The 12,272-nt window shown below is 38.2% G+C and overlaps 1 protein-coding gene across 1 annotated transcript in view; it reads left to right on the top strand.

Moving 5' to 3' along the window:
* RSBN1L (round spermatid basic protein 1-like) overlaps window positions 1-11,829 on the top strand; it is a 105,329-nt gene extending 93,500 nt beyond the window's left edge. The window contains exons 7-8 of the mRNA XM_006834358.1: window positions 10,947-11,055; window positions 11,152-11,829. Of these exons, the coding sequence (XP_006834421.1) occupies window positions 10,947-11,055; window positions 11,152-11,760 (718 nt within the window). The 3' untranslated portion in view covers window positions 11,761-11,829. The remainder of the gene's footprint in view (window positions 1-10,946; window positions 11,056-11,151) is intronic.
* The last annotated feature ends 443 nt before the right edge of the window (window positions 11,830-12,272 follow it).

Genomic DNA, 12,272 nt, shown 5'->3' with positions numbered 1-12,272 from the left:
ACGGACAACATAGACATTGGCTACCTAAAATGCGGGGATGATAAAGTGACTAAGTAACTGGCTTACAAGGTTTCAAGAGGGAGTTTAAGAGTATTGGAGGGAAGAAAGAGTCACCATTGAATAGATTTCATCTTCTCTAGGTGGGGCTGGTGAAAAGAGATGAGGATAGAATTCATATGATTCAATAGTGAATAATTATTATCATGGCTAATTGTGACTGTCACAATTGTAAAGGTAGAAATTTTGTAACAAACAGGGGAATGGTTAATCTTACAGTCCGGAAACAGGACCCTAGGACCATCAAGGGAAAAGAGCACAAGCAGAATGCGGGACCTTATCCAGAGAAGCAGCGACGCCAGAGACTGAGACAGAGATGGGGTCATGGAGAGGGGGAGCGGCTGAGAACTCTAGATTCATGGGAAGAGAGCCACTGAGAAATAGTGCCCGTGAGGGAGTCTTGCAGAGTGTGCCCTTTGGAGGTGTAAATTATTATTATATATGTATGCCTGAGTGTTTTTGTTTTTGTTTTTAAGCTAAAGTGAATAGAGAGAAATACTGTTAACTGATGGAGGAGATTATAATCATTGTATGATTTGTTGAATGTAAAACTGATGATCTTCCCCAGTAAACTTTCACTTAATCCACAATAAATACCTTAAAAAAAAAAAAAGTAATGGAATTTTACATGAACCTTTTGAAACTCCTTCATCTTAATTGTTTTAGGTAGAAATCCTGTAGTTTGGTTTTGCTTCTTCTATCCAGTGTGATTATCTTTTTTTTAATGTTTTATTGTGAATTATGTGATAGTTTACATGAGAGAACATTAGATTTACATTCATCCTATCTTATATCCTTTCATTGCCATGGTTACAATCCCCTCCATGCATCGTCAACCAACCAAAGAGTATACACTGCAAGCCTGCCCCCCCACCCAGTCATCAGCACACAGGCACTCTCCCCTCTCCATCTCTGGGTCTAAAGTCCTAGCTGCTTCATCTCTCCACATCTTCATCTCTGCCTCCATCTCTGGCGTTACTGCTTCTCTGGGTAGGGTCCAACTTCCTGTTCTTCTCCCTTGATGGTCCCAGGGAACGCTGCTCCTCGACTGCAAAGTCAGGCACTCCCTTTCTTTTGCTACAGAACGTCTACCTTTACATTTCCAACTCTCACAGTCAGTCCTGATAACAATTATTCACTATTGTATCACAAAAAACCTATCCCCTTCTCCATTCATCAGCCCTGCCCAGACAGATTGGATACTACTCAGTGGATATTCTTCTACCTTCCTCTGTGCCCTCTAGATCTAGGCTCCCTCTGGGGAGCTTGTAATCCAGTTTCTTTTTGCCCCCCCCAGCTCCATTTTGGGTAGCCAATGTCCAAGGTGCCCATCCCTGTCTACTCTGTGTATGAAGGAGGTGGGAATGATCCTTGCTGTAAAGATTTGTACCCTTTTTTGAGCTACTGCATCCATAGGTGAAGGTCAAGTTCATCATATTGTATCAGATTACTCATTTTTTCCATTTCTTTCCTCTTCTAGTTGAGCTCTGATATTCCAGTCATTGAAACCAGGTCAAGTGGGTATTATCTGCAAGTGTGAGTGTTCTTATGCATATGCCCTCTCTTCTTATCAGCTGGACGCTTCACTCTCCACTCTAGTCCTCTGTGGCTATGTCACTGATATAGCCACATAGTCCAAGAGTCCCCAGGTCTCACCACACTGCTGACCAACCAGGTCTTTCCCCAGGTTCACAGGAGTCTATTGACAATTGTAGGGCTTAGCTTGCAACTTCATTGCTATTTTCCCTCACTACTTATTGGTGACGAACGTGGTCATCAATCAGAGCGTGTATTATCATCTGTTCTTCTAGCAGCTCCAGGCTGGTCTGCTTGTCCTTTCAAGTGGAAATTTCCCACCTCAGATGATTCTGGATGGGGGTTCAGGATTCCACCTATGGTGTTACATAATGCAGAGGCTCCACAGGAAGCCTCCTTCACTGGGCACATTGTAGCCCCATTTTAGGTATTCCAATCAGTTAGAGGCAGAAGACGGACTTACAAGCTTTCTATGGTGATATTTCTGGCTATTCCTTACTCTCCCCCTCAAGTGTCTTATTTTATAATGGTATGCCAGGGAAACCAAGATTCAAAACAGTTAAGCATCTTAACATTATTTCCCCGCTTTTGCCCATTCCAACCATGTCTCAATCCCTGTATCCCAGAGCCCTGTTGTTCCAAGGTTGTGCATATGTCATTATTTACCTCTGTCTAACTTAGCCCATACAAACCTGCCAAATTGTTTTCCAGTCCACTTTGTTCTTCCGTTCCCCTCCCCCTTCATATATATTGCCCCACTCCCTAGCACTCAAACTATCCTGTGTCTATTCCCTACCTTGTGCTCCACCTTCCCCTTCCGCCCCTAACCCCACCCCCAACATCCCAGTAACCAGCAAAGAATACCCCCCGCCCCCGCCTTTAGTATGGATTATTTTTCTTAGTCTTTTACAGTAATGGTCCTATGCAGTATTTCTCCTTTTGTGAGTGACTAATTTCACTCAATATAATGTCCTCAAGGTTCATCTATGCAGTGGCTTGCAGCTTCCTTGTTATTCTTCACGGTAGCATAATATTCCATTGTGTGTATGTACCACAATTTGTTTATCCATTCTTCAGTTGATGGGCACTTTGGTTGTCACCATCTTTTTGCTATTGTAAATAGTGCTGCTAATGAACATTGGTGTGCATATATCTGTTATGGCTCATATTGTGGGTAAATACCAAGTAGAGGAATCGCTAGATTAAAAGGTATTTCTATTTCCAATCTTCTGAGGAAGTGCCATATTCCTTTCCAGAGAGGTTGGACCATTTTGCAATCCCACCCGCAATGCAGGAGCGTCCCAGTCTCTCCACATCCTTGCCAGCATTTATAATCCTCTACTTATTTGATCTTTGCTGTTATTGCTAGTGGGATATATCTCATCGTTGTTTTGATTTGCACATGTAGTGATCGTGCACATGTCTTCATATGTTTGTTGGCTGCCTGGATCTCCTCGTTGGTGAAGTGCCTGTTCATGTCCTGTGCCCATTTTTAAATTGGGTTATTTGTCTTTGTCTTGAAGAGGTATTATAGTTCCTATATATTTTAGAAATGAGTCCCTTATCTAATGTGTCATTCCAAAAGATTTTTTCCCATTTTGTGGGTTCCCTTTTTACTCTTCTGGTGAATTCTTTCGATGCACATAAGTTTTTAATTTTTAATATGCCCCAATCATCTATTTTGTCCACTTTTGTTTGTGTAGTTTTCAAAATGTTTTGTAGTCTGTGTATTCCCTGAATTAGTGCCCTCACCTTTATCCCTATTTTTTCATTGATGGCCTTCATAATTTTGGGATTCACATTTAGGTCTGTAATCCATGCTGAGTTAGTTTTTGTATAAGATGTGAGCTGAAGGTCTTGTTTTAATCTTTTGCATATCACTTTCCAGTTCTGCCAGTACCATGTGATATATTTAGGTACTTTGTCAAAGATCAGTTGGCTGTATATGGATGGGTTAATTTTTGGATTCTCGATTCTTTTTCATTGATAAAAGTATCTTTCATTGTACCAGTACCAAGCTGTTTTGACCACTGTAGCTGTGTAATAAATTTTGAAGTCAGGGACTGAGAGGTTTACAACCATATTCTTTTTCTTAAGCCGTGTTTTGCTTATCCTGGGTCTCTTTCCTTTCCATATAAAGTTTGTAATTGTTTTTTCCATCTCCTTGAAGAATGTCAGTGCAATCTGGATTGGGATTGCATTATATGTGTAAATTGCTTTGGGCAGTTAAGTCTTCCTATTCAGGAGCAAGGTACACACTTCCATTTTTGTAGGTCTCTTTTGTTTTCTTGTAGTAGTGTTTTGTAGTTTTCTTTGGATAAGTCATTTGTTTCTCTGGTTACATTTGTTCCTAGATATTTCATCCTTTGGACGGCTATTGTAAATGGTATTGCTTTCTTAATGTCCTTTTCAGCACTGTCATTTTTGGTATAAAGGAATCCAGCTGAGTTTTGTATGTTGATCTTATATCCTGTCACTTAGCTGAATCTTCCAATTAGGTCTAGTAGCTTTTTACTGAGTCTTTGGAGTTTTCTATGTATAGGATCCTATCATCTGCAAATAGAGTTTTACCTCCTCTTTGCCAGTTTGGATGCTTTTAATTTCCCTGTGTTGCTGTATAGCTCTTGCTAAGACTTCCAGCACAATATTGAATAGGAGTGGTGACAAAGGGCATCCTTTTCTGTTCCTGTTCGCAGAGGGAATGCTTTCAGTTTCTCTCCATTGAGAGTAATGTAGGCTGTTGGTTTTGTATGTTGTTGTTGTTATCAGCTGCCAGCGAGTCGGTTCCAACCCATAGCGACCCTGAACAGGGTTTCCAAGGCTGTAAATTTTTACGGAAGCAGAAAACCTCACCTTTCTTCTGCGAAGCAGCTGGTAGTTTCGAACTGCTGACCTGTGGTTCACAGCCTGATTCGTAACCACTATATATGCTCTTAATTATGTTGAGGAATTTCCCTTCAACATGGATGGATGTTTGATTTGTCAAATGCCTTTTCTTCATCAATCGATATGATTATGTAATTCTTTTCTTTTTTCTTATTTATATGGTAGATTCCGTTGATCTTTTTCTAATGTTTAACCATCTTTACATCCCTGATTTAAATCCCACTTGAGCATGATGTATTATCTTTTTGATGTGCTGCTGGATTCTGTTGGCTAAGATTTTTTGAGAATTGTACATAATTTGTTGGAGTACAACTTTTCATAGTATTCTATTATTAGCCTTTTGATTTCCTTTGCTTCTGTTGTCTCATCTGCCATGAGGTTTCTAATGCGTGTTGTTTGTGTCTTCTCCCTGTTTTCTTTTGTTAGGTTTGCCAGTGGTCTATGTATTTTTTCAATCCTTTCAAAAAGCCAACTTCTTGTCCTGTTAATTCTTTCTATAGTTTTTCTGTTTTCTATTTCATTTATTTCTGCTCTAATCTTTATTATATTTTCCCTGTGTTGTTCTGTTTCTAATTGTTGTAGATGCTGTGTTAATATGTTAACTTTGGTTCTTTCTTCTTTTTGGATGTGTGCATTTATTGCAATAAATTGTCCTCTCAGCACCGCTTTTGTTGTGTCCCAAAGATTTTGGTATGTTGTGTTTGCATTCTCATTTGTTTATAGGAAATTTTGAGTTCACATTTAATTTCTTCTACTACCCAATCGCTTTTCAGCAGGGTATTAATCAGTTTCCATGTATTTGACTTTATTTCCTTGGTCTTCCTAATAGCATTGTGGTCTGAGAAGATGCTTTGTAGTATTTTCATATTTGTAAATTTATGGAGATTTGGTTTGTCGTCTTAGACATGGTGTATTCTGAAGAATGTTCCATGTGTATTGTACTGTTGTTGGGTTGAATGCTGTGTACACAGTTATGAGGTCCAGTTGGTTGATTATGTTGTTCTGTGTTTTTGTCAAGTTTCTTTCTGGTTCTATCCATTTTTCAAATTGCTGTATTAAAATCACCCACTATTATTATAGATTCGTCTATTTCTTTCTTCAAATCTATTAGAGTTTGCTTTATATATTTTAGAGCTCTTTCATTGGGAGCATAGATATTTATTATGGTTATGTCATCTTGTTCAGTTGTCCCTTTAATCATGAAATAATAATGTCCATCTTTATCTATTATGCTGGATTTTGCCTTAAAGTTTGTTTTATCAGAGATTAGTACTACCACTCAGGTTCGTTTTTTATTACAATTAGCTTGGTATATTTTTTTCCATCCTTTTGACTTTTATTCTGTTTTTGTCTCTGTGTGTAAGTTGTCCATCTTGCAGACAGCGTATTGAAGGATCTTGGTTTTTATCCATTCTGCCACCCTCCATCTCTTAACTGGTGCATTTAATCCATTTACAGTCAGTGCAGTTATCGATAGGCATGGATTAATTGCTGCCATTATGTTTTTTTGTGGTGTTGCTATTTTCTTTGTTCTTTGTGCCTTGCTTTGCTGAGTTCGTGCTTTTTGTGTTCCTTGTGAGTTTCCTTATAGTTTTAATGTTTCCATGTTCTTGAATTTTCATTTTGTTGGTATGTTGTGAAGTGTTAATTTTCTTTGAGATTACTCTATAGTCCATTAACATTTCCCTGTATTCTACCAGACCTTCTCACCATATGGATCTCTGTTCCTACATGTTTACCTTCTTTTATATTGCAACTGTTTTGATCATAGACTGACCTGCCAGATTCTCTGTGTTTGTTCTTATAGTTTTGTATGATCTCGACTCTTCCTTCTGTCAGTTTAGTTCTGGAAGGTGCTGCCATGTATGCCAGTCTCTGATAGTTGTCTGTTCTTTTTGGTTCTCAGTCCACAAAACCTCCTTTAGGATGTTTTGTTGTGCCCGGTTGGCTTTAGCAAAATCCCTTAGCTTCTTTTTATCCTGAATGTTTTGATTACACTATCATATTTGATTGATAGCTTTGCTGAATAAAGGATTCTTGGTTGGCAGTTTTTTTTCTTTCCGGGTTTTATATATGTCTCACCATTGCCTTCTTTTTTTTTTTTTTAGTGTTTTATTGTGAATTATATGATAGTTTACATGGGAGAACATTAGTTTTACATTCATTCTATCGTACATCATATCATTGCCATGGTTACAGTCTCCTCCATACACCATCAGCCTACCAAAGGGTATACCCTGCAAGCCTTCCCCCTACATTACCCACCCCCCAGGTCTTCAGCACACAGTCGCTCTCCCTCTCTGGATCTAAAGCCCCCAGCTGCTCCATTTCTCCATGTCATTGTCTCTGCCTCCATCTCAGGCATCACTGTTTCTCTGGGTAGGGTCCCGCTCTCGGCTCTTCTCCGTTGATGGTCCTAGGGACCTCTACTCCTATACTGTAAAGTTAATCACTTCCTTCCTTGCTATAAATTGTCTACCTTTACATTTCCAACCTTCACAATCAGTCCTGATAACAATTATTCACTATTGTATCACAAGAGACCCATCTGCATTTCATTTCATCAACTCCGCCTAGGCAGATTGGATGTTACTCACTGGAGATTCTGCCGTCCTCCAGGCCGCCTGTCTCTAGATTCCCTCTTGAAAGCTTGTAAGCCAGTCACTTCTTGCCTTTGTAGCCCTACCCCCCCATTTTGGGTAGCCAATGTCCCAAGTTGCCCATCCCTATCTACTCTGTGTGTGGAGGGGGTGGGAATGATTCTTGCTGTAAGAATTTGTTCCCTCTTTTGACCTACTGCTTCCATAGGTGTAGGTTCCCCTTTGCCTTCTTGATTGCATGGTTTCTGCTGAGAGATCCGAGCTTAATCTGACTTGCTTTCCTTTGTATGTAACACTCCTCTTTTCCCTAGCTACTTTCAGGAGTATCTCATTTTTTATTTTGGCGAGCTTGATTATGATATGTCTCGGTGATTTTCTTTTGGGTCTGTCCTTCTTGGGGTTTGTTGAGCTTCTTGAATGTTTATCTTTTCACTTTTTAGGATGTTAGAGACATTTTCTTCCAGCAGTTCTTCAGCTATTTCCTCTGTGGACTTGTGTGATTCTTCTTGTTCTGGTATTCCGATAATTCTTAAGTTATTCCTCTTCATGTTGTTCAACATAAATCTTAGACCTTCTTCGGATTTTTTTAATCCTTTTTTCTGTTTGCTCTTCTATCTTAGTGGTATTGAGAGATTTGTCTTCTAGATTGCTGGTTCCGCGTTCCATCTCTTCTGTTCTCCTTTGCCCTTTCAGTTATATCTGATATTCTGTTATTGATCATTTGGACCTCTTTCTGTAGGTTTTGAATTGTTTCCAATGCTGTATCTATCCTATTTGATTGTTCCTGTAGCACTTTCCTGACTTCTTCCTTATTTTTCTCAACTCCATCGTAAAGTGTTTTGAAACATTTTATAATCATTGTTCTGAATTCCTTTTCAGGCATTTCCAACGCCTGCCCTCATTTCAGAATGCAGTCCAGGTCTACCTCTAGGTCATTTGTCTCGGGCTTTTTATCGTATTTTTGCACATGTGCTGATATAGTCATCTACTTTTTCTTCTTGGACATGCTTACTGTTTATCTGTAACCTTAATACTTAATTTAGTATGTGTTTTGGTATTTTTTTATTCTTTCTGATTGCCTCCAGGTAGGTGTAATCAGGATGTGGCCTTCCCTTTTCACTCTTCTTATCGCTTAACTTAGAGTAACTTTCACAAGTGTTGTCTGCCTCCCTGGTGTATGGTAGTTGGTAATGGTTCTTACCTGGATTTTGGTGTTTTATATAGTGTGGTTGTAGCTTGTCTATATGGCAGCAGTTGCTGTCTCTTCTTGAGTAATATAGGGAGAGAATGAGTCTCCCAAAAGTGGAAGGGGGAACATAAAACAGCACCAGCAAAAAAACTAGATTGGATACTGTAGTCTGTAATCGCAGATCACAGAAAAGGGATAGGAAGGAGAGAAGGGGAAAAAAAAATCTGTAGCCTAATATGAATATGACTTTAATGCCCTCTTTTCAGCTTCTTGCCTTCAAAGCTGTCTGATAGATTTCAAGATGCCACTGGTGGTTGTTACGCTGTACCTCGGGATTTAATTTAAATTTTGGCCTGTTTTGTTTTAAAACTCTCTTTCCCTCTCCACACCCCTTGTTCTGGCCTTTTCCGTATTTAAAAAAAAAAAGTTCCGGACCCGCTCTTGGGCTGAGAGTATCTGTGCGCATGTGTGGCAGAAGAACCCACCAGTGGTGGGGGCGGGAGGGGGGGTGTCCACTTGCTCAGGCACCCCCTCTAGTCACCAGAATTGAGGTGAACAAACAGGGGGAGTGGCCAATGAACAGATACCAAAAGAAGAAGAAAATCAGAATAAAGCAAAACCGACAAAGTGTATTGTCCATCTTTGCTGCGAGGTTCCCACAGCGTTTTTCCATGATGTGTCTGCTTCCCCACTTGGTCTTGCCGTTTGGTCTCTCCCAAGTTGTCAGCTCTGGGCCGCCAAGCCCGGCATATTCAAAAGTACGCAATTTCTTACTTCTGCTACAAGGTCCACTACCTATAAGCTTTCCAATTTTTTAAATATTCCTACCTATGTGGGAGATTTGGAGCTCTGCCCTGAATCTGCATTGTCTGGTATTCTGTGGTATTGCTGAAGGCACACCTCACTGCACCTCTACCCTAGCCACCATCAAGCCCCTTCCCTCCCGCACCCTGTGTAACAATCTCTTACAATTAGTGTTTATACTCTTTACAGGCAATGTAATTATCAGTAAGTTTGGATTTAACTTTACCATCTTCCTTTTTCCCTCTTGCCTCTTAAGTTCTCTGCTGCTTTTCTGTACCCTTTGGTTACTAGTTATACCAGTGCTTGATTTATTTAGCTGGTGCTTTGTGCTTATCACAATCTACTGTCAAATAATGTAATTCATAGAATATGTAAGGACCTTTCCTCTAATCCCATCCTCTTTTCTGGCCTTTGTACTACCTTCTGTTGCCACATATTGCTTTACCTTTAAATCCTACAGTTTGTTGAGGAAAGTTGCGTTAAACAATTATCTTTTTAAAGAGATTTAAAAATGAGAATATTTTTCATATTTCATATTAACTATTAATGATGGTTCTGCATTGCTTTCTATAGATCCACAGTCTCTCAGCTTTTGTTTGTTTGAAAATGTTCTCATTTCTTGGAGTATATAGAACCATAGATTGACTTTTTTTCATTCAGTACTTTTAAAATATCGCATTCTCTTCTGACTTTCAATGTTTTTGATGACAAGTCTGTGGTAATATGATATATATATTTTAGAGGCATTTTTAGTGGTTTTTAGAAAATGTATCATGAGTTGCCCTGATGTGGTGGTCTCTGTGTTTATGTTGCTTTGATTTTTCTGAAATCACATTGAGTACCTTCTATATGTTGTTGTTAAGTGCCATGGAGTCGGTTCCGACCCATAGCGACCCTGTACAGGGTTTCCGAGGATGTAAATCTTTACGGGAGCAGAAAGCCTTGTCTTTCTCCTGTGGAACATCTGGTAGTTTTGAACTGCTGACCTTGAGGAGCCCTGCACCAGTGAAGATCTACAGCCTCGGAAACCCTGTACAGGGTCGCTTATGGGTCGGAACCGACTCCACAGCACATAACAATGACAACAACAGTCTTTGTTGTAGTGATTCTATGTAGAATGTCTGCCTAGTATTCACCTTCTATATACTCCTAATTAACTGAATAATTTGAGAATGTTACAGGATTGTAATTTTAAAAATTAATTAATTCCAGCAAACTGCTACAGTTGATTATATTAGTACTTTTCTAATGCATATTTAACTTATTAATAGTTACTTAGGGGTTTTTTTTGTGTGTGTCAGGGCAGTTACATGTATCTTTTATTGAAGATACATATCAATAAAAAAGTAACCCCCCCCATGCTTAACTGTTAATTTTATGCAGTATTTGCAACTTGCAATTTTTGAAATACTGACTGTTAAGTCTAAACCAGAACATTTAGTTTTAAAAAATTTGTATTATTTACTAATTCAAATAATACTTTTCAAAATCTGGTTATAAATACCTTTAGTAAAAGGAAATTGTTTTTCATCTGTGTTTTGGTATCATTGCTTTGTTTATGTAAAGTAAGTCTTTCAATTATAATTTAACTGTATTTTTGAAACAGTACTTTGGTTTTGACCATAAACAAGTTTTTGTTTATAATTTAATATGGGCTTCTTGTTGTTGTTAAGTGCCGTCAAGTCATTTCTGACCCATAGCGACCTTGTATAGGGTTTCCGAAGAGCAGCTGGTGAGTTTGAACCGCCAACCTTGCAGTTTAAACGGCTCTGTAGTCTGATGTATTAATCCACAGCATCACACAAGGACTCCAGTATGGTTTTACAGAGAAACCTTAATGGTAGATTCAACATTACCTTGTCTTCTTTTTTTAGGCCTGATCAACCTCGAATAACCAAAGATGTAATTTGTTTTCATGCTGAAGATTTCTTAGAAGTAGTTCAACGAATGCAGTTAGATTTACATGAACCCCCACTGTCTCAGGTATGTTTTAAGTAATTGTGTTTTATCATTAGTTTAATTTTTACCTTAATTTTCATTGTGGAAGACTAGTTTGAATTCCTTGTTTTCTTTTTTTAGTGTGTCCAATGGGTTGATGACGCAAAGCTTAACCAATTGAGGAGGGAAGGCATCCGCTATGCCAGGATTCAGCTGTACGATAATGACATTTATTTTATTCCGAGGAATGTTGTGCATCAGTTCAAGACGGTTTCAGCTGTTTGCAGTTTGGCGTGGCATGTTCGTCTTAAGTTATATCACTCAGAGGACGACACTTCTCAGAATACAGAACCAAGTACATCGTCAAATCTTACATCATCAGTTCTTGGACCTCATACAGACAATATGACTTGTGCTATAAGCAAAGCATCCTTGGATTCTGTTATTTCAGAAAAATTTCATTCTAAATACGAATTACAGAAAATTAAACATGAACCTTTTGCATCAGTAAGAATCAAGGAAGAGCCAGTGAGTGTTAATATTTCTGAAAAGACTAGAGCATCTAATAATATGGATGGCAAGAATACTAAAGCAAAATTGGATCATGTTCAATTTACAGAATTTAAGACTGATATGGACTCTAAGTTTGAAAATAGAAACAAAGATTTAAAGGAAGAATTGTGTGCTGGAAGTCATATGAGTCTAGTTGATACAAGGCAAGAAAGAAAAGATAATGACATTTCGTGCTAAATTTGTACATATCACTTAAGATTTTTTTTTAATTTAATAATGTAATAAAGATTCATGAATTCTAAAAGCAAGCCAAGGACTTGCTCCCAAGTCTGTTACAAAATATAGTTTATGTAGCTTTGTAACATTCCTCAGTGCCTGTCCATAACTGTGAAAAATCAAAGCACTTAGGGCCAGATGCACTGTAAACATTGCAGGTTTAATTATAAATATTCTTTAGATCATTTGAGCTGTAGGATTTAGAATAGAGGTAACCTTAATACATACATACATACGTATATATATACACACACACACACACATATATATATATATATATACACACACACATATATATTTTTTAATATGAGCCAGAATCTTTTGACAATTTAAGCCTTTTCCATAGAGCTTATTTATACCAATTTTTTTTTTTTTTTTAAATTTTAAATGTGCCAGCACTGTAGTGTAAAGAGCTTTTTTAAAAAAGTTTTTTAGTGTGATTTATACTGGACTATGAGCCACTGAATAAAGGT

Source organism: Chrysochloris asiatica, unplaced genomic scaffold (assembly GCF_000296735.1).
Source record: "Chrysochloris asiatica unplaced genomic scaffold, ChrAsi1.0 scaffold00010, whole genome shotgun sequence".
NCBI lineage: Eukaryota > Metazoa > Chordata > Mammalia > Afrosoricida > Chrysochloridae > Chrysochloris > Chrysochloris asiatica.
Note: the sequence above shows the minus strand (reverse complement) of the source record. Positions and strands in the feature narration are given on the sequence as shown.